The following is a 23,177-nucleotide window of genomic DNA, read 5'->3' as shown; positions in this document are numbered from 1 at the left end:
ACTGGTAAAACAGTCGGATGAGAACAAAACCGGATAACATCAAACTTAGTCCACGGCCTTCCCTACGCAAGAAAACGTTACAAAGGTAAAAACATATAGTGAAGAGAATTTGACAGAACGACAATATTCCAGCTAAAAGGAGGCCGACTCCACTAACCTAGCACGAACGCCTACAAGATCAAGAGCCCATGAACTACGAACACCCCAAAAGATCTTACTGATTGAAACCAGAATAGAATACGGGCATTCTTCACCTGGTTGCAAAGGAGAGAACACGCCGGAGAACTAACCCCGACTAAGGAAACACTAATTTCGGCAAAACAAAAAAGACCACCGGAGCCACAAATGAACCACAACCTAGAAAAGGAAGCCTCGTTGATCACCAACAGTCGAGAGAATGTCACTTAGGAGGCGACTGAAAGCTTCACCGGCGAGATTCAGGCGTTTAGAAAGCTTCTCCGATGATGATGAAAGTGGCCTGTCTATAGGGATTAATCAAGCATCCGAAATATGCAGGGCTTGTTGATGTAGCGCTTGCAAAGAAATTAAGATGGAGTTAGCAAGATGTAGTGCTACCTATTTACGGTAGCATTTTCCATAAAGAAGCTAGCCAAAAAGCAGGCCAGGCAGGCGAGACGCATGTCAAAATGAACTGAAATCTCTAACCACGGAGATCAACCTACGCCTTTGGCTACACGGAGTAGGGTAGAATTCCTCAGTGTTGTTATTTGGGAAGTCCGTGAGCTCCATGGGTTCCGGCCAACATTTAGAAACGGCCACGAGAACGGCGGCTAGAGGAAAAGAACGGCCAGAGAACATCACGTCACTTGCCGGAAAAGAAAAGGAAGAAGAAAGGTCAGAGCTACCGGCGAAATGCCGGTGGCTGGAAAAGCAAAATGTAAGAAGCTACCAACCGAGAACCAAATGAAGGAGCAGGCGGCGGCGATTTAGGGTTACAGGGTGGTAAGGTGAAAAAGATAAGGTTGGAGGGTGACATTTGTGATACATTTGCTTTGCAAAAGAAAGTTCCTTACTTCACTCAAAATGCTTTATTAATTATTAATTAATTAATTATTATTATTAATTAATCCTTCCTACATACTAAACCTCCTCCGGGTTTCTGCCGTTTTATTCAACCCCACTCACATCCAATCTCCAAAACGACATCTGCCAAATTACATAAAGAAAAAAAAAACACACACCGTATTTCTTCTCTCCCTCTCCTCTCTTCTCTCCTACATCGCTCTGTACAAATTAGGGTTTCCACCTCTGATTAATCGCGTTTTTCATCGCCTGTAGCAGGCCGCTCCACCACCTCCATCACCGTCACGAACCCCCAATGACCGGAATCAAATGTCGCACATCCTCCACCGCAACGAAACCACTCGCCGCTATTAATCCTTCCTATATACTAAACCTCCCCCGGGTTTCTGCCGTTTTATTCAACCCCACTCACATCCAATCTCCAAAACGACATCTGCCAAATTACATAAAGAAAAAAAAAAAATACACACCTTATTTCTTCTCTCCCTCTCCTCTCTTCTCTCCTACATCGTACAAATTAGGGTTTCCACCTCTGATTAATCGCGTTTTCCATCGCCTGTAGCAGGCCGCTCCACCACCTCCATCACCGTCACGAACCCCCACTGACCGGAATCAGATGTCGCACATCCTCCACCGCAACGAAACCACTCGCCGCTACGGGTGGAAGCACAAATTAAAGAAGAGACACGATTCAGGTATGTTTCTTCTTCTTTTTTATTTTTTTAGGTGGAATTTGGAGTTCGATTTTAGGGTTTTTTTTTTTTTTTTTTTTTTTTTTTTTTTTTTTTTTTTGACTTGGGTTAAGTTTATGTTTTCTTATTTTCTTTCGATTTTAGTTGTTGACGGAAGCATAAATTGATGAATTTGAGATTGCTACTGACGTCGCTAATATCTGGTGGGTGTGTTTCAACTTAAGTGATATTGATTTTTATTTTGATATGATTGTTTCCTTTGTATATGTTTTTTTGTATTAAAGCTAAGATTAACAGGTTGACTAATTTAATTTTAGTTCTTATTTTTAATTTAATTCCATCTTCCTCTTTTTTTTTTGTTTATGTTTGTATTGTTATATTTTTATTCTTCGATCTGCTTCTGCCTATTTGTGTTGCTTGAGGTTGGTAATAACTGTTACATAAACGCCTGTGTTATTGGTTGTTTTTTCAGGTTATTAGAGCAGGAGTTCCACAAGTACACGCATAAGACAACTTAGGCAGATTGGTTAAAGATAACTATCTATAAATGGGTAAATGGTGGTATTCATCAGAATACATTTTGACTGGGTTGGGTGTAACATTAGTTGTATATAAAGATGGTTTATACATCATAATTAGAGATACACTTTTTGATAAGTGTTAATATCTTAGAAATTTTGAGTTTCGGTTTTTTCAATTGAGGTATTTTTTTGTATGGGATATGATTGATTAATTATTGGTAACTGAATAGTAATATGATTAATGGGATGTAGTGATAATAAAGGTGAAGGCTGAGAAAATGGACATGGAGATATTGGAGAAAAAGAAATGATCAGATTAAAATCGGTTTTGGTGCGGGTGATAATGAACCAATTGGATACATGTCTAGGGTTAAAAGTATACAGAACCCTATAAATTAAGGTCGAAAACGATGGAGATGGGACTTTAGATCATGTGGTCGCGTTTAAGAATAAATTTTTTAAAATGAGTATAGGTGGAGGTGGTAATGAATTTAATTAAACAGATTGGAAGTTGTAGTAAGCATAAAAATCCAAAGGGCATGGCAACTTTCTTGATCAGGGAGTATTAGGTTTCTTGATTTGCATGTATGACATGGTGTACTTAGAAACCTTGGTTATATGATGATTTAATGATTATTAGCTGTGATGCAATTTATGTTATGAAAAAATGTGGCTATTGATGGGTGAGATGGTACTTGCAGGTGGAGATAATGACAAACCATGGTTTCCTGCCAAGCATAAGATTAGGTGAAGGCCGTGCTTTTGGTGTCATTCGAGAAGTGTTTTTGGTATGTTGTTTTTGACTTTCTTCTTCATATACCTTATAGGCCTTCATATGTTATTTTAGCAGAGTATATATATATATATATATATATATATATATATATATATATATATATATATATATATATATATAATTAGCTTAGGCATATGCATCTGATTCCATATGATTTTGGTATTTCGGGATATGTAGAAGTGTGTATCATTTTACTACAATACCAATACGATATTATATTTGTATTAACAACGACTTCTATATCTTTTTTACTTTGATAACTAGAATTACTTGATTTTGTTGAAGACCAATTTCTATTTTAATTAGTCAGGTTTCTAGCCCATTTTTTTGGTATATCAAGCGAGTTTCTGTTTTATTTAGTTCATTGTGTATCATACATTCTAAATTTTGTAATCATGGCAGAACTCGGAAAGCTATTTCCATCTATTCCATTAGTTGGTGAGGAGGATTATGCATTCTTATGTTCAAATAATTTGGTAGACTCTGTTCTATAGGTTACCGATAAATCAAGCTCCCGAGATAACGTATTAACACAAGCTGATGTACTTCAAGCTATTAATAGAGTAGGAGCATTTGGACCCAACCCAGCCACATATTGGGTATGTTTTTTTTGTTTTTTTTTGGTGCATAATTTGACCAGTATGTAACTATTCGTAGAAGGTATTGATACATAAAAAAAATCTCACGACTGCCACAAAATGTACACGTTAAACATATGTGTCTTCAATATTGCCGATTGTTGGGGATTGTAAAGTTGTGCTTGATGGTTTAGCATAATACCACTAAACCGTCAACAAAGAAAAGAACCGGGTATCGTATTTATCTTTTGTTTTTCACACTAAATTACCCTTTCAGTAGTATACTTTAACTAATACGGATTATTGTTTTTTAATGGCGAGTTAAGGAGATTGGGGCGTTTAATTTATTGTTATTGTCGTTTTATAGATTTATGCTAAGACTATATTATAGAGTTAAAATTGTTACGTTTGGTTATATATAAGTTGCATCAACAGCTAAAGCAAGTTGCACCAGCAATTTTGTTTGATCTTAAAACGCAGCTGAAAAAATAATCCAGAATGCTTTGTAGGACGATAGCGGGACCCCTAACACCATCAGTTCCAGCAAGCACACTACAACCGTTAAAAATATCTCGAATAGAAAACACCGGGTAAAGCGCCGCAACGCGCGCACCGGACCTTTTCTAGTTCACATAATACATTGAATAAAACTTGATGATTGAGTAAAACAATTAAAAAGCTTTGGGTCATTTAATCACACCACTAGTAACCTTATTAAATATTGAGATTGATTGTTGGTACATTATATAACAATAAATAGTTCATACTACAAAATAGACAATGCTGCTCACCATATATAAGACTTATTAGAAATTAAAATACACAACACACATGCAAGCACTCTTTTGTAAACACAACACACAAACAAATAAAAAAACAATGCAATATGAAATGAAGATCTTATAAGTGATGGTTCATCTTCAAAAACATGCAAAGATCATCACACTCACCTTTAGGACTCCATATAGTGTAGTATGTTTGAACACCACTAAGAGCAAGAGCCAGCAAAGCTCCAAGAAGTGCAACAAATGACCATGGGCTTTTCACATACTCATGTTTGAATTGAGAAAAACTTGTGTTCCTCCAGCTTTCATAGTGCTTTTGTATCTTATTCTTAGCTTCAACATAAGCTAAATTGTTTGGCACTAAATCAATCCCTATATCATTGAAAAGTTTCGTAACATCATCATCGCTCTCTAGGGTGTCAAGCACCCCGGCTTTTCGAAGAGTCTTAACATCTTCAGGGTGATCAATTAAAGAATCAAGAAAACATATGTAGGAGGTAACCCATGAACCATGTGCATTATGCGAGCACATTTCAAAGGCTAGTAGGTTTAACAACATGGGCTTGGTGGAATCGTCTACCGTAATGGAAGGGATTTTGACACTCGCTGAAAAGCGCCACCAACTGCTTCGAAAGAACTCAATGTGAGACAAAGAATTAGTCACACTTTTCTTGAATTGAATCCCTACATCTGCAAGCTCGTTAACATTTCGAAAAGTATACTTAATGGGTGGTTCTAATTTTCTGTTCGGATCTTCGCCTCTTTTGGTAAGACTACAATGAAGAAGATGGAGAAGATGATCAATGTTATTCAAGTCAAACCACTTCTTATTTATTCTTTCACATGATAATATATTGCCACTAATGAATTCTTCAATCTTAACACATTCTTGAGGTAGCACATTCATCACCTCCTGTAGTACTTTGAATGGAACTTGGTTTTCGAGCAAGAACAAATCATGATAGACATACACAATTTGATGGCTTTGTAACTCTTCACAATCGTCGTATTTTACTCCAAAGATGTTTCGAATATAATACAAAATAAAACAAGCATCAATCAACATTATCCTAGTGAATAACTTATCGGAGAACCGGCCTGTTGACCCCTCTTCATAGAAGTTTCTTAATTGTTGCACCATATTTGGTTCACCAAGCTTATCGTATAAGAACTTGAGGGTCTCCTTGTCATTCAGAAGAAGCTTCATTGTAAAAATAGGCTTGAGGTTCTGAACCAACTCAAGTTTCTTGTTGCCAAAATGGTATGGTCCAATGGAAACGACCTTCGGAACATAGTACTTTTCATAGTCATGTATCTCTTTCACCATTGATGGGACTCTATGGGCTCGTACGTTTGCTGATGATGGGGCTCTGGCCTTGGCAATCGACTCGACCCATGCTCCATCTTGTAGCTCTTCACTATGTGGTTTATCATCTTCTACACTCATTTTCAAATTTAACATGCAGTATTTGTTATGAATTTAAGGAAGCTAAGTGCATGTGATCTTGATATGCAGTAGCATATATATTATATTTGTGTTCATGTTCCTTTTTGTACTTGTGTTTGTAAACACCTTTATGATTGAGAATCTTAAAGATGTTAGGTTTATTATAAAATGAAGTTAGGAATCATGGTATACTATATATGCCAATTACAAAAGCATGCTTTTGAGATTACGCCTCCTTAAAGAAAGACATACAAGATGATTATTGGACCAACACCAATAAGGAATCTTAAAAAGGTACAAAACTGTGGAATTTATGATAAAGTAATTAAGTATTAAAAACAACATGCTATTGATATAGGATAACTACTTCAACTGAAGGTGCTTTAAGTATATATGTATATCGCAGTGTTTAAGTAAGCAGTTTTTGAAGTGTTTAAATTTGTTTATCTGCTGTCAAAATAAGCAAATAAGTGATTTGATCCGTAGACCGCCTACTTTAAGCCCATTTTTATTATGTGGTTCAAATTTTTCTAAAATCAAGCATTTCATAAGGGTCATAGTTTTCTTTTATATGTTAAGGTGTTTAACATTAATATTTGTTAACAGAAAAGAAAAGAGCTAATGGAATGATGTCATTCTCATTATTTGTGATAAAGTTAGTTGCTTTAAAATATTTCAATAGTATATCATACAAAAGCAACATGAAAAAGTTCATGTGTAACACAATGTAACTTAGACTATACAATAAAGCTAGGAATAATATATACTCTATCAGAATATAACATCTTGCATCATGGTGCTGTGCCAATACAAAAGCATGCTTTTGAGGTTAAACCTCATTAAAGAAAGACTTACAAGATCATTATTTGTAATTAAAATAAAAATGGACCAACACCAGTAATTAATGTTACAGTAGTACAAAACTGTGATACTTTTGTTAAGGTAAACATGTCGACTAAAGGACTGTATTGAAGTAAGTATTCATGTATTTGTAACTAAACAGAGATGTTGATTGATCTATATGTCTCGGGTGTAATGTGGAAGATAACTGTAGAAACTAAGTAGAATGTCAAAACATACTCGACGAAATGACCATATTCACACAATACTTTAGCATTTTAGTTTCAAACCTAGATTTAACATAGTGACAAAAACTATAGACTAAACATGACAAAATTAACGATAACTTTATAAAGGAAATGATATGACACAATCATCTTAGGAAGGAGGTTTTAGTTATTACCACCAGGATACCATAATCAACCAAAACGGTGTCTCCATGTATATCGACCCGTTGACCCATCATCGCCTCCACTTGAATCAGGGCTGTAGCCTGTTGACCATTTTGACTGACCTCGAACAACATTAATTCCATTAACATATCCTTTGGGATTCGGACTTGGGCTTCGAGGTATCTGATAAGTTGCATTACCTCCAGAACCTGATGTATCGAACGAGAGCCCATTAATGGGTCCCACTTTCTAAACCTGTTGGCCTTTGTTCTTACCTAGATTCTGAACCCGGACCTTGGCTTTGGCTGATTGGGTTGGGGCCATATAGCTTGGGACCTGGTCAGAAGAAATCGACTGCCGTTGTGACTGAGAATGTTGTGCAGATTCAAATGTCTCTCCACTGAGCCGGCCCGCTGTTATGTACTCTGAGCTCACGGGTGTAACTAAATCCATTTCAACTGTTTTAACTGATACATCATCATTTGCGGATATGGTCAGATTGGATCCTTCGTTGGGCCCCACAAGGTTTGTGTGGTAAGGTTGTAATGCCATCCAATTCTCAAGCCAATTCCATCCCCATTGTTGTTTTCCATGATCATTGGGATATATCACCGTGGTATCAGATTCTTGATGCAGGTAATTTTGTTGCTTCTGCTCATGCTGTTATACGAAAGAGGAATCTTGATTACGCAATGCAAAAAACAAGGAAAAAAAACTTGGTTGGGTAAAAGGTCAAAACGGGTTTGGGTCAAAATAGGTTGGGATGAAAATGATTCTGTAGGCCAAGATCAAAGTTTTTTAGCAATAATTAATGTCTTAATTTTCTTTATAAAAACTATCATCAAACCAATAGTACTATCTAGTATAATGGCCTTAGGACATTTTTAGCATTAGAATTAAGTTTATGCAACTCTTGACCCATTTAATGCTCCTACAAATTTTTTGTAGCATATATTCAACATTTGACCTGATATCAGTAAAATTGAACCTGCTTTGAACCATTCACATAAATATGGGTATATATTGACACCTCTAACAATGCTCAATTGTCAATCAACGAATAAACTTGTACACGACCGAGTATCATGACATTTACAACGATTATTATAATTATATTATGATTCCTATAATAATAACAATCAAAATCAATCAAACCTGGTAGGTAAATGCGTAAGCAAGAGCTCGTTCTCTTTTCATCTCTGCATCGTGTTTTCTCAAACTACTTTCTTTAATCTTCTCAAAGTTTCGGTTTCTATGTTCTCGTGCTTTCATCGGTGCGATCATATTTTCATCTATCTCAACTTTCTTATGGAGCTTCTCATGTGTTAACTCTAGTCTGCGTGCACGCACTCTTGCCTGCACACGTACTAAAGCTTGCATACACCTCATTGTCATCTGAGCTTGTTTTCGCACGTTATGGCCCCTTACTAGCGCCTGCAATCTCACCAGTCCCTTTAGTGCCCGTAGTGCACGTCTAGACTGCAAACCAAATCACCAATTTAGATGTTATCGTATATATCATATACACATGTAATGGATTTTTCTAACGACGGCCCTTAGGGGGTCGTTAAGGTGCATTGATGGTGTTGTACAAAGTGATTAATGTTGACTTTTACATGACGGTTATTAAAAAGTTAAAGTCTTTTTTGCACTTATCAACAACACTAAGAAATCCATATGTAATATATATTACTCCCCTGCCCAAAAACAATGTGAAACTGGGTTATGATTATGATATATTTCAAAGTGATCTATTACTCCCCTGCCCAAAAACAATGTGAAACTGGGTTATGATTATGATATATTTCAAAGTGATCTGATCATCATTATCAATGAAATAGTAAAATATGTAAACAGTTACCCTTTTTTTTTTTTTAACAGCAGTACGGGATCATCCAGGGGGAGTTAACTACCCACGCCTTCATCTCCCACAGTCACCCTTTTAACTATGGCTAGAAATAGGGAACTGTTTGATCAAAAGATCAAAACTTTGTGTAAAATATAGGAATTGTATGTAAAATGAATGCTATCAACCTTTTGCCAGAGCGGTTGTTGAAAGACTAAATTTTGTTTCAAATAGGAAACGTTGCATTTATTTTTCGGGCGATCATTTTTAATGAACTTATTTGTGAATGGGTATAAACTTACAAGATAACCTCTATAATATGATTGTATCAGTATAGCAGCTCTTTCTTCCCTAGAATGACGCCCATAACCAGCTAAACGAACAACTTTAGCTGCAGCTTGTGCGGCAGCAACAGCAGCTTCGGCTGCAGCTGCAGTAGCCGCTGCTACAGAAATCGCATGATTCCGATCTTCACCGTCACTTTCCTCATTGGTGACATCTGGCGAGCTCTCTGGGAAATGCTCGAATGAAACAACCTCTGGCTTGTCTTCTTCCCGTTTTTCCACGGCATTTTCTTTGCGAAAAAGATTCTGATAGTACTTAAAAATAACATACTCCGTAATTAATATTAATCTCAAATACAAAATTAAAAGTTATAAATTTGATAAAATACACTATGGGAAAATCTTACATGCAACTAACAACGGGTAACCTTGCATGCTGTTAGGCTAAAAAGAGGGATCAGTTGTGTATATTTTAAAAGTTGAATGTTAAAAAAGAAACTCGCTAGGCGTATTATTGTGATATCAAACAACATGTTATAATTCAGTAGGCTTATAACTACCTTTAGTGGTTTGATTCTTGATGTTATAATTCAGTAGGCTTATAACTACCTTTAGTGGTTTGATTCTTGATGTTATAATTCAGTAGGCTTATAACTACCTTTAGTGGTTTGATTCTTGATTTAGAATACTAATAATGAAGTGTAAGAACAAAGATGATAATGGAGAGAAAGAAAGAAACACTTTGTAAGTGTGAGAAATGGTGCCATTTTAATGCTTGCATTCATGAGTATTTATAGCCTAAAATCTCAATATAAAAATACATACTTTGTGTACCAAAATTGACTATATGTATACACCAAAATTGACTATCCATATCTATATTATTATTATTATTATAACACTCCCCCTTGGATAGCAATTTTATTTTGTTGAAGATCAACTATAAATTACTGCCTCGTTAAAAACCTTGCTAAAGAAAACCCAGTGGGAAAAAACTTTAGCTAAGGGAAAAAGAGTGCAGCATGGAGTTGACTCCCCCTCAAGTAGACATCGCTTCAGCTGTTACATCTTTTGAACATGTCTCATGCCAATGTTATGAACGTGTGTTCTGAAAATAGCAGTTGGAAGTGCTTTCGTGAAAAGATCAGCAGAGTTTTTGCTAGATTGCACATATCTCATTTCAATCTGGTTGTCCTTAATGAGATTTTGAGTGTATGAGAAGAATCTAGGTGGTATGTGTTTTGTTCGGTCACTTTTGATATACCCTTCTTTCATCTGTGCTATGCAAGCTGCATTATCTTCATAGATAGTTGTTGGACTTTTATCGCGTTCTAGTCCACAAGAATCAGTAATGAGTTGTGTCATTGATCTCAACCAAAAACATTCTCGAGTAGCTTCATGTAATGCAATCACTTCGGCATGATTTGACGATGTAGCAACAAGTGTTTGTTTTTGAGAACGCCATGATATTGCAGTACCTCCATTTAGGAATACATATCCAGTTTGAGATTTAGCTTTATGTGGATCAGATAAATAACCTGCATCTGCATAACCAACCAAATCTTGTTTTGATTCGTTAGAATAAAATAATCCTAAATCAGTAGTTCCTCGAAGGTATCGAAATATGTGTTTGATCCCATTCCAGTGTCTTTTGGTAGGAGCAGAGCTGAACCTTGCCAACAAATTAACTGCAAAAGAAATGTCAGGTCTTGTACAATTTGTAAGATACATAAGAGCTCCAATTGCACTAAGATATGGTACTTCTGGTCCAAGAATGTCTTCTTGATCTTCACATGGACGAAATGGATCAGCTTCAACATTGAGTGATCTAACAACCATAGGAGTACTTAATGGTTTTGCCTTGTCCATATTGAAACGTTTCAAAATCTTTTCAGTATATGTTGTTTGATGTACAAGTAAACCATTAGGCATATGCTCAATTTGTAAACCAAGGCAATACTTGGTTTTTCCGAGATCTTTCATTTCAAATTCTTTCTTTAGAAGTTGAATGGCTTCATGGATCTCTTTATTTGTACCTATGATGTTAAGATCATCAACATAAACAGCTATGATCACATATCCGGATGTTGTTTTCTTAATGAAAACACAAGGGCAAGTAAGATTATTTGTATACCCTTTGCTTATCAAGTAATCACTTAATCGGTTATACCACATACGTCCCGATTGTTTTAACCCATATAAAGATCTTTGTAATTTAATCGAATACATTTCTTTGGGTTTTGCATTTGATGCTTCTGGTACCTTAAATCCTTCAGGTATCTTCATATATATATCACTATCAAGTGATCCATATAGATAAGCAGTCACAACATCCATGAGATGCATTTCTAAATTTTTAGAAACTGCCAGACTGATTAAGTACCTAAAAGTAATTGCATCCATAACAGGAGAATAAGTTTCTTCATAATCAATTCCCGGTCTTTGAGAAAAACCTTGAGCTACAAGTCTAGCTTTATACCTTGTAACTTCATTTTTCTCATTTCTTTTTCGGACAAAAATCCATCTGTATCCTACAGGTTTCACATCTTTAGGAGTGAGAATGATGGATCCGAAAACTTTTCTTTTATTGAGTGATTCTAATTCAGCTCGTATTGCTTCTTTCCATTGAGCCCAATCATGTCTATTTTGACATTCAACCATAGATGTTGGTTCTGGATCATCATCATTATTCATGATGTCATATGCAACATTAAATGAAAATTTCTCATCAAGATTTTTCATTTCATTTCGGTTCCATAATATTTTTGAATATGCATAATTGATTGCAATTTCTGTATTGACATCATCAATCTCCTCTGCAGTAGGAGTACTGATTTGTGGTTCTTCTTGAACACTTTCTTTTACTTCATTATCAGCTGATTTTCTTTTTCGAGGATTTTTATCCTTTGAACCGATTGGTCTTCCACGTTTCTGACGTGGCAAAGATTCATGAGTGACGTTATTGCCAGCTTTTGGAATTTCAATTCGAGCTGGAGTATTTACTGCTGGTATATATGATTTTGTCACCGTTTTTGTATCTGTAAATGCATCAGGCAATTGATTTGCAAGTTCTTGTATATGCATTATCTTTTGAACTTCTGTCTCGCATTCTTTTGTGCGAGGATCAAGATACTTTAATTGAGGTTCACACCATGAAACATCATTTTCTTTATTTTTCATTTCTCCCCCTAATCTAGGGAACAATGTTTCATTAAAATGACAATCAGCAAAACGTGCTGTAAAAACGTCACCTGTCATAGGTTCAATATACCTTAATATTGAAGATGTTTCATATCCAACATATATTCCCAACCTCCTTTGAGGACCCATTTTTGTACGTTGTGGTGTCGCAATTGGAACATACACTGCACAACCAAATGTTCTAAGATGGGAAATATTTGGCTCTTGACCAAAAGCAAGTTGTAGGGGGGAATATTTATGACTTGCACTTGGTCTGATGCGAATCAATGCAGCAGCATGTAAAATTGCATGACCCCATATAGATACAGGGAGTTTTGTTCTCATTATCAATGGTCTAGCGATTAACTGTAAACGTTTAATCAATGACTCGGCTAAACCATTTTGTGTATGCACATGAGCAACAGAATGTTCAACAACAATTCCTATAGACATGCAATAGTCATTAAATGCTTGAGATGTAAATTCACCAGCATTATCAAGTCTCACCCTTTTAATGGTGTAATCAGGAAAATGAGCTCTCAATTTAATAATTTGGGCAAGAAATTTTGCAAATGCCACATTACGGCTTGATAACAGACAAACATGAGACCATCTGCTAGATGCGTCTATTAGAACCATGAAATATCTAAATGGTCCACATGGTGGATGAATTGGTCCACATATATCACCTTGAATTCTTTCAAGAAATATTGGTGATTCTTTCTCAACCTTAAGTGGTGAGGGTCTAGTTATCAATTTTCCAAGAGAGCAAGATGTACATGGAACCATTGTATCATGATGGATTTTTCTATCCTTTAGTGGATGTCCATGAGTACATTCAATAATCCTTTTCATCATTGTTGATCCTGGATGGCCTAATCTGTTATGCCATAAACTGAATACACCAGGATCAATATATTTTTCGTTAACTACCATATGTATTTCTGGTACATTTATATGTGTATAATGTAATCCAGAACTAAGTCTTGGCAGTTTTTCAACCACATGACTCTTGTCAGTGATACTTAAATATTTCTCATTTTCTGTTGTCACTGACTGATAATCATACCCGTTAAGGTATATGTCGGAGAAACTCAATAAATTTCTGCTTGACTTGGGAGAAAATAAGGCATCATTTATTAAAAATTTTGTACCATTTGGTAGTATGAAATTTGCCTTTCCTATCCCTTTTATCAAGTTAGCAGGTCCTGATATTGTATGTATAGTTCCTTCCGTTGGTTTTAGATCAATAAAATATTTCTCGGATTTAAGTATAGTGTGTGTAGTTCCACTGTCTGCTATACAGAGATCTCCACCACTTGATTGATGTTGTATTCCAGCAAAATTCATATTGAACTTCATATATAAGAAATAAATAGTGAGTACATTAATATTACACAATATTTTAAACGCAAATAGATAGTACTGAAACATTTAGCAAACATAATGACAAAGACAGACGATATTAAATCGTTTATTTTTCAAAAGACACACAACTTAAACATTCAAGAAATCTTCATATAAATCAGATGGTTTCTCAGTGACTGTTGGATCAATATTATCCACAAAATTTACTTCCTTTTCTTTACCTTTCAGCGAATCCTGATACATCTTAACAAGATGTTTAGATGTTCGGCAAGTATTAGCCCAGTGGCCCATTCTACCACATCTGTAGCAAGATTCTTCAGAATTTTTAGAAGAATTTTCTTCAACATCTTGTTTAATGGGCTTGTTTTGTGGTTGATATTTATATTTTCGTGGATTACTATTTCTTTGACCACCACGGCCACGACCACGACCACGACCACGTCCACGCCCATTACCATTACCATAAGGATGGTTTCTACCATAGTTATGGCTTTTGGCATGATGATGGTGATGGTTATTATAACCACGACCTTGCCCACGTCCTTGTCCCTGTTTATAATTATTTGCAGTATTTGCTTCAGGGATTGCAAGTGTACCAGTAGGACGGGATTGCTGATTTTTCATTAATAGCTCATCATCTTGCTCTGCAACTAAGAGATATGAATTAAGTTCAGGATATGTTTTGAACTTTAGCATTCTCAAATTTCTTTGCACTGTGATGTTTGCAGCATTCATTGTGGAGAAAGTTTTCTCCATCATGTCTGCATCACTAATTTCATGTCCACAGAATTTAAGTTGTGAACATGTATTATACAGAGCTGAGCTGTATTCATTTACTTTCTTAAAGTCTTGGAACCTTAATGTTCTCCATTGTTCCATTGCAGCTGGAAGTAAAATTTCTCTTTGATTATTGAATCTGCTTTTGAGACCTTCCCATAAAACATGGGGATCTTCTACAGTCACATAATTATTTTGTAAGCATTCATCAATATGTTGATGAATAAAGCAACATGCCGTAGCTTGTTCTTTTTCAGAACAAGTGTTGTTTTCATTTATGGTTTCAAGAATGCCCATTGATTTAAGATGCATTTTTACTTTTATAACCCATGGCATGTAGTTGTTTCCAGTTGATTCTAAAGGAGTAAATTTAAGCTTTTCCAGATTCGACATTTTCTATTATCAAAAATTAAAACAAACATCATGATAAATTAGAGTCAATTTATATTCATAAGTATATAAACATTAAACATAAATTTAATATAACATAAATGATAAGTAGGTGACAGTGTCGACCATGTGTAAGCAATCATAAATAAATGTTATATAACAAAAATATAAATATTAGTAAACATAAATGAAAATTTGGCGACAGTGTCGACCATATATTTTTTCAGGTGGTATAACCGACCTATATCATTCTGGTGGTATAACCGACCATATATCATTTTGGTGGTATAACCGACCATATATCATTTTGGTGGCAGAGCCAACCATATTTAGTATTAAGATTATCGTGCTGATAACGTGTTATAATTCAGTAGGCTTATAACTACCTTTAGTGGTTTGATTCTTGATGTTATAATTCAGTAGGCTTATAACTACCTTTAGTGGTTTGATTCTTGATTTAGAATACTAATAATGAAGTGTAAGAACAAAGATGATAATGGAGAGAAAGAAAGAAACACTTTGTAAGTGTGAGAAATGATGCCATTTTAATGCTTGCATTCATGAGTATTTATAGCCTAAAATCTCAATATAAAAATACATACTTTGTGTACCAAAATTGACTATATGTATACACCAAAATTGACTATCCATATCTATATTATTATTATTATTATTATTATAACACAACATAAATTATATCATATTCCTATATATCTTTAGCTAGTAATATAGTCAAATTAAGTAACCATTCAAAGATAGTGATAGTCTAGTGGTTGGGCAGCTGATTTTTCACAAGAGGTCTCAAGTTAAAACCAGTGGCAAAGAGAAAAGGATCGAAAACTATCATGGGATAACCTGGTTAGCTAGACACTGTACATTTTAGTAAAAATTAGTCTTCTTTATCGGTAGGCTAAACAGGAAAAACCTTATCCATTTACCCGTTTAACTAAGAGATCATGCACTGAGTAATATCATAGGTGTCATGATGGTTATATCTCATAGAAAATTGTTGACCCAAATTGCATGGTGGATAGTGTGAGGGGACCATTAGTCATACTAGTAAATGTGGAACCACCAAGAAAGACAAAAAGAAAAAAAAAAAGTTATATCACATGATTAATGATTGAGTTTTATTACAGAAAAAGCAACGTAGAAGATTTACTCCATATACCTAATTCTATCCCACCCATATAACCCACATAAATCTTTACTTAAGTATGTGCTTAAACAAAATCTTATATCCTTAATTATGTACTGTGCTAATTAACAAAAATCCTTTTGTTGTGTCCATATTTACATTTACTTCTCATGCATCTAAATTGTGATAACCTATAAGATTAATAGTTTCAGAGCGTATACATGTGTGTCCAACTTTGACATGTCCAAATGTATGTACAAATTCTGAAAACATATATTTATGACTTTGGCTGTTTTTTGATACATGAATAGATTTTTTGTTTTGCCTTTGTGATTTATATACGTTTGACAAAGTTTAATGTACTACAATACATGATCAGATCAAAACGGATCTAAAACATTTCCTAATTTTGCACTTAAACTAATTTTGCACGGTAAGGTTTCAAAATTTACCACAAGCATTAACTAACCTTATTATCATTGAAATCTTTGTTTGAAGGTTTAAAAACCTTTTTAACCGAAGAAAACCAACCGCCACGTTTCTTTCCCATTTTCGCGAATCAAATCACTGTTGTTGTAAATTTCACATTGATTAGTAATTAGTAAATAAATAAATAAATAAATAAATGTAATAAAACAAAAAGTAATTAAGGATATGATGAATAGAAACAAACCTAATGATGAAGAATTCAGAATGATATCTGTAAGTTGATGATGTGCATCTGCATATTGATAATTAGAAGAATTCAGAAATAGTATGTTAAACAGAGAAGAGAGTGAGTGAGGGAGTAATGATAATGATATGAGTAGTAACTACTGGGCGCGGAAATGGCGTTGCGTTATTAATCTGTCACGAGTGGGTGGGTGGGTACCCGGTAGGTTTGGGTTGGATTGGATGTTAATTTATTTTTATTGACTTATTATCATTTTTGTTAACAATGTATGTATATCAGTTGCACACACTACGCTTGTTGTAAAATAACGTCAAGATGGCCGTCAGAACGAGCGTCCCAACAAATTTACCTGTGTGCTATCGCGACGGATAAAAAATGGGTAAAAAAAGGGTGAACGATTAAACAACGGTATAAAACAGTCAAAAAACTTTAAAAACGATATAATATATATTTTAAACATAAACATTATTTTTTCTTTTTGGATACGCGAAGAAACCCTGCTATGAACGAACACATTGGCTCCCTCATAGAAGGTAAAACCTCGGGTAATCAAACCCCCCGAGCGCGAGACCTGGTACCGGGTGAATTACGCATTATGTGCACCCTCGAGTCAGACCCCCTTTTTGAACAATTTGGCAAAACCATGAATTGAACCCGGGTGGTGTGCTTCATTGGACAACTATTTAAAATAAAAGGCAAATATTTGAAATCAAATATACGTATTTATCTTTAATTATACATATTTATGTTTGAAATATATTTATATAAAGTCAACATTGATAGATGGTGGTACTCGACATTCTGGTATGTGGTCCAATATTGTTGTGACTAGTGGGGCCCTTCCCGACGATGCCTTGCGGTTACGGGTGGGTGATGGTAAAAGCATTCGATTTTGAAAAGATAAATGGAAAGATAGGATGATTCTTTAACAAAAATATCACTGTCTTTTTCACTTAGAGGGCAACAAAGATTGCAAGCTCGCGGATCGTTTGGTGGAGGGTTCATGGAATTGACATTGGCTTCGTGACATAATGGGAACTAGAACCGCAGCTCACTTGGATAATCTTGTGGTGAATCTTGGTGTTGTTCAGCTCACGACTTCGGCAGACTCTTAGCAATGGTCGATCTCCAACGATGGAGACTTCCATGTTGCATACACGAGAAGATATATTGATGATTATGTTCTTAAGGGGGGCTCATTGAGTACGTTTTGGGTAAAAGCTTTGCCTCGTAAGATAAATGTGTTTTTATGGAGGGTTATGTGGGATAGATTGCCAACCCGAATTAATATTTCAGCTAGAGGAATGGACATCAATAATATTGGGTGTCCAATTTGTTCGTACCAAGTGGAATCTTTATCTCATCTTTTGTTTTCATGTGAAGTAGCTTTGGAAGTTAGAATTTGGGTAGATATTCATCTCCTAGTTTTAATAATTGGGCCGAATTGTTTGCTTGGTTTCAGGGATGGTCAGGTTCTTCGACTTCTAAGTCGAGAATCTATGTGATCATGGCAGCCTCGATTTGGATTTTATGGAGTTTCAGGAATGCCGCTCTCTTTGACACGTCCAAGATGAAGAAGGATGAGTTGTTTGACTTAATTCATATGTATTCTTTTAATTGGATTTTCGATAGAGGAAAACAAAATGTAAGTTGGACCGATTGGCTTGCTAAGCCTCTGTATTTTGTTTCGTTGCGCTCCTCTCTAGTTTCTCGCTAGCGAGGTGGTAGCTTTTAATAAAATTTAGTCGTTCAAAAAAAAAAAAATTAAATAAAGTCAACATTGATCATCTATCTCGACCTCGTCTTGACTGTTGTGACACTGTAAGGTTTCGACCGTCTCGACTCTGTCACGGTTGTCAATTGCAACACTGCAAGGTTTCAACTGTCTCGACCTCATCTCACGTCTTTTACAACCTTGATTGCAGAAGCTAAAGGAAAATTACAAAGTATCTGAAGTCAAAGAACTCCAGTTAAGATTCTTGTTACACTCACTTCTATTACTACATTTAGATTTTATAAGAATTTTTTTATGACAAAACTAAAAGTTGTCTTTATGAAATTAGAACATCCATATCTTATTTGTACAATTTAAATAACCACTTACCTTCTACAAATACTTTTTACTCCCTTTGGAAAGCAAGATTATATCAGTATATATCACTGTTGTAAACGGCGTCTGTTGCGCCCGTTGCGACGCCCGATGCGGCATTTTGGTGACTAAACCGTTTCGACCCCGTCCCGTTTTCTTATAAGCTGGTCAACGGTCAAAAATCGGGTCAAATGCAGAAAAAATTGGGTCAACGCCGGTCAAAAGTCATAAATTCTGTTAAAATCGGTCATAAGTCGGTCAAATCAATCAAAATTGAGTTAGTTTAGTATTCCATTTTGTATTATATTAACGCTAATAGCAATTATAGGTACAAACTTGTCAACGAAGGTTTTTTAGCTCTAAAATATGTGTAAATATATATATATTTATATATATATATATATATATATATATATATATATATATATATATATATATATATATATATATATATATATATATATATATATATATATAAGTCAACATTAGTCAACATCCGTTTCGACCCCGTCTCGGCCCCGTTTTTTCCGTTGCGACATTTTGAGGTCACTACCGTTTCGTCCCGTCTCGCGTCCTTTTCAACCTTTGTATATATACTACTCCATTCGTCCCTATTTTATTATCCTTTATTCTATTTTTTAGATATCTAAGAATAAAGAGGTATAGTTCTTTCATAACCTTAAAGTATCCATATAAGATAAAAAAATATAGTTACTAATAGAAGTAAAGCTACAAAGTATACAAAAAAATACATTGTAATGATTATATTTCTTAAACTGTACCTATTTTATCTTTTATCTTGTGACAATAAACTATGTGTATTTTCATGAAATGTTGTAAACATTTATTGTACCTTTTTAGCAAAAGGTGGTGACCATTCAATCTATTCATCATTTACTCTATACATTAAATTATTTATTTTTGATTCCACATTTTTATTGAATATACTGAGTTGTCAAATTTGTCTTATTCCAATAAATATTTTGTGTGATCCTAATACAATGTTTAGGGTCGAAATATGGTATTGCAAAATTATTTACACGATTGAAAGGTTTAATTTATTTGGTTTTCTTCAAATTTTATAACCAACAATTTCATAATGATAACCTTGTGTTGTAACTCATGTTATAGTGGTCTATCTCTCTTAGCGGGATGTTAAGAGTTCGACTCCTGTGAGGTGCAACATTGCACACAAGGTTGCCCCTTTACATTTGAATTTCACCCAAGAGTGCCTTTCGCACATCACGTTGCGGGGGCAATGGGGGAAGGGGGTTTTACCGCACATGCCCACGGATTAGGCCGGATTTTTTCCTAGACAGCAGTTGTGAGCGGGTTATGCAATTGTGGAAGATGAACAAGTGTGTGGTTAAAAACAAACAATTTCATAATTGTTATAATAATATATACATATATGTATATATATGTATATGTACAAAAAGTCATAAATGGATGACATTATAATAATATATACATGTACAAGAAGTCATAAAATGGATGCCAATTTTGTAGTATAAATAACTCATGTATTAGCATTGTAAAATGCACCATTTTTCTATATACTTATATGAAGTGTTTATATTCTTTCTATCCTTTTAATCTATACACCCAATAATCAAAGAAAGTTGTAGTTAAATTAGAATACTGAATGTTGTTATAAACAACTAATTTATAACACGTTATCAGCACGAAGAGCTTAGTGTAATCAAAGGATATCTCAAACGATCACGAGTCACTAATCAAGGTATAAAATTATTAATAATTTTCAGACTTGAACATATCAAATTTTGGACTACTAACATTTTGAACTACTAATTTTTATTAAGTTCTTAGTGCATTTGAATTGTTCTTATTATATGGTTGGCTCTGCCACCTAAATTATATATGGTCGACACTGTCGCCTAACTATCATTTATGTTTACTAACATTATATTTCTGTAATCTAACTTTTATTAACTTCACTAACATTTATATTTATGTTATTTAAGTTATATATGGTCGGTTATACCGCCTGAATTATATTTCTGTAATCTAACTTTTATTAACTTCACTAACATTTATATTTATGTTATTTAAGTTATATATGGTCGGTTATACCGCCTGAATTATATTTCTGTAATCTAACTTTTATTAACTTCAGTAACATTTATATTTATGTTATTTAAGTTATATATGGTCGGTTATACCGCCTGAATTATATTTATGTAATCTAACTTTTATTAACTTCACTAACATTTATATTTATGTTATTTAAGTTATATATGGTCAGTTATACCGCCTGAATTATATTTCTGTAATCTAACTCTTATTAACTTCACTAACATTTATATTTATGTTATCTAACATTTATGATTACTTATGCAATTAATCATTATTTATTTCATGCATACTAATGTTTATTCTTAAAATTTATTATTTATGCATAATATGTTTATTCTCTTAATCTTCATATTTATACTAAACGTATTTATACTAAATGTATTTATAGTAATCGTATTTGTACTAATAAAATTCTTTTATTAAAATTATTATTAATACAGTGAGTACATAACAGTCGTTAACGTGAACTAACGACGTTACAACGGTCATATATACATAACGGTTGTTAACGTCAACTGGCGACGTTACAACGACTATATTTTTAAAATATAAAATAGACATCTTCGTTTTCACATTTTCACAAATCAATCTTCATTTTCTCAGATTACCACTCTCAAAAAGTTATTTTGTAAAGATGATTCACACAAGGATGATTTTTCCTATTGTATTGGTCATACTAACTATCATCATTGTTGCTAATATACCACCGGGTGAACCTATATTCTATCCTGCTCTTGTGGTTTTATCATTTGTAATCATGCCTTTATTCTGTTGTTTGCTACTTATGAATTTAAAATGATTCTAATTTTATTTTATTATTTGTCTATGAATAGAAGTTGATTATGATTATGATTTATGTTGTTCATCTTTTTGATAATAGAAATTGTCGAATTTGAGAAAGACTTAAATTTGCTCCTTTAGAATCAAGAGAGAACAACTACTTAACTTGGGTTATGAATGTAGAAAAACATCTCGAATCAATCGGTATTTTAGAAACCCTGAATGAAAATAACAATTGTTCCGAACAAGAGAAAGCAATAGCAAGTATTTTTCTTAGCAAACATATTGATGAGTCCTTAGAATCTGCATATTATATGATCGAAGATCCAAGTGTATTATGGAAAATACTCAAAGATAGATACGATATTAATTATCAAGAAATAATGGTGATCCATGAAAGAATAAAATTGAAGATGTTATTAGACGCTCTTATAAGAATCCCGGAGATTCTTATTAATGATCTGGTAACGTGGATCATCAGTCTAGTATTTCTTGAATACATGAACATTTTGTTTAGCTCTACAAATAAGTCCCCAAAGAAAAGAAAACGAGAGTGAATCTGTTGAAAAATCTTGATTAAATAAACCCTAAGCTACCTTGAGACTTGAATGGTTTGAATTTTCTAAGATGCCTAGCTTGTTATGTATCACTCATAAATAAATGGTTTTAGACCATAACGCATATGTTTATTAAGTGTTATCTTTTATGTACTTCAGATTATAACTTGTTTGCAGGCAATATAATTTGATTATCTTGCTGAAATATAACTCATTATTTACTTATCTTATTTGAAGTTTTAGTATGAATCCTGCTGAAATACAACATCAATTAAATGGTAAAGACCTATGTATTGCAGATAGTGGTAACATACACACTATGATTAAATCTAAGAAATATTTCATTGATTTAAATCAAATGAAGGAATTATAAATACTATATCAGGTCCTGAAAACTTAATAAAAGGAATGGGAAAGGCAAAAATTCATGTTACCAAATGGAACAAATTTTCTGATAAATAAAGCCTTGTTTTCTCCCAAAAATCAAAGAGAAATTTGTTAAGTTTCTCTTATATATATCATAATGGATATGATTATCAGTCAATGATAACAGAAAATGAAAAATATCTAAGCATCACTGATAAGAATCATGTGGTTGAAAAAACTACCAAGGCTTAGTCCTGGTTTACATTATACAAATGTACCAGAAGCACATATGATGATTAATGAAAGGCACATATGATGAAAAGCGCATATAATGAAAAGCACATATGATGAAAAGCACATATGATGAAAAGCTCATATGATGATTAATGGAAAGCGCATATGATGAAAAGCGCATATGATGAAAAGCGCATATTAATGAAAAGTGCATATGATGAAAAGCGCATATGATGAAAAGCGCATATGATAAAAAGCGCAGCACATATGATTAAAAGCGCATATGGTAAAAATGATATATGA

At 34.1% G+C, this 23,177-nt stretch overlaps 2 protein-coding genes and 1 long non-coding RNA gene across 3 annotated transcripts; 1 reads left to right on the top strand and 2 right to left on the bottom strand.

Annotated features, from left to right (window-relative positions):
* The first annotated feature begins 603 nt into the window (after nucleotides 1-603).
* LOC139840189 (uncharacterized) lies at nucleotides 604-4,256 on the top strand. Its single transcript, XR_011757270.1, has 4 exons — nucleotides 604-1,739; nucleotides 1,881-1,939; nucleotides 2,209-3,045; nucleotides 3,456-4,256. It is a non-coding gene; the product is annotated as an uncharacterized lncRNA (long non-coding RNA).
* Nucleotides 4,257-4,380: 124 nt separating this feature from the next.
* LOC139841044 (UPF0481 protein At3g47200-like) lies at nucleotides 4,381-5,863 on the bottom strand. The gene has a single exon (XM_071831278.1). It carries the CDS (start codon nucleotides 5,861-5,863, stop codon nucleotides 4,532-4,534), a length of 1,332 nt encoding a protein of 443 aa, XP_071687379.1. The 3' UTR covers nucleotides 4,381-4,531.
* Nucleotides 5,864-6,771: 908 nt separating this feature from the next.
* LOC139840343 (protein IQ-DOMAIN 21-like) lies at nucleotides 6,772-16,647 on the bottom strand. Its single transcript, XM_071830610.1, has 4 exons — nucleotides 16,548-16,647; nucleotides 9,244-9,540; nucleotides 8,251-8,574; nucleotides 6,772-7,755 (listed from the first exon to the last, which is right to left on the bottom strand). Exons 1-4 carry the CDS (start codon nucleotides 16,626-16,628, stop codon nucleotides 7,345-7,347), a joined length of 1,113 nt encoding a protein of 370 aa, XP_071686711.1. The 5' UTR covers nucleotides 16,629-16,647; the 3' UTR covers nucleotides 6,772-7,344.
* Nucleotides 16,648-23,177: the final 6,530 nt, after the last annotated feature.

The sequence above is a fragment of the Rutidosis leptorrhynchoides genome, chromosome 4 (assembly GCF_046630445.1).
Source record: "Rutidosis leptorrhynchoides isolate AG116_Rl617_1_P2 chromosome 4, CSIRO_AGI_Rlap_v1, whole genome shotgun sequence".
NCBI classification, from domain to species: domain Eukaryota; kingdom Viridiplantae; phylum Streptophyta; class Magnoliopsida; order Asterales; family Asteraceae; genus Rutidosis; species Rutidosis leptorrhynchoides.
The sequence above is the reverse complement of the archived record's forward strand: the minus strand, read 5'-3'. Positions and strand labels throughout refer to the sequence as shown.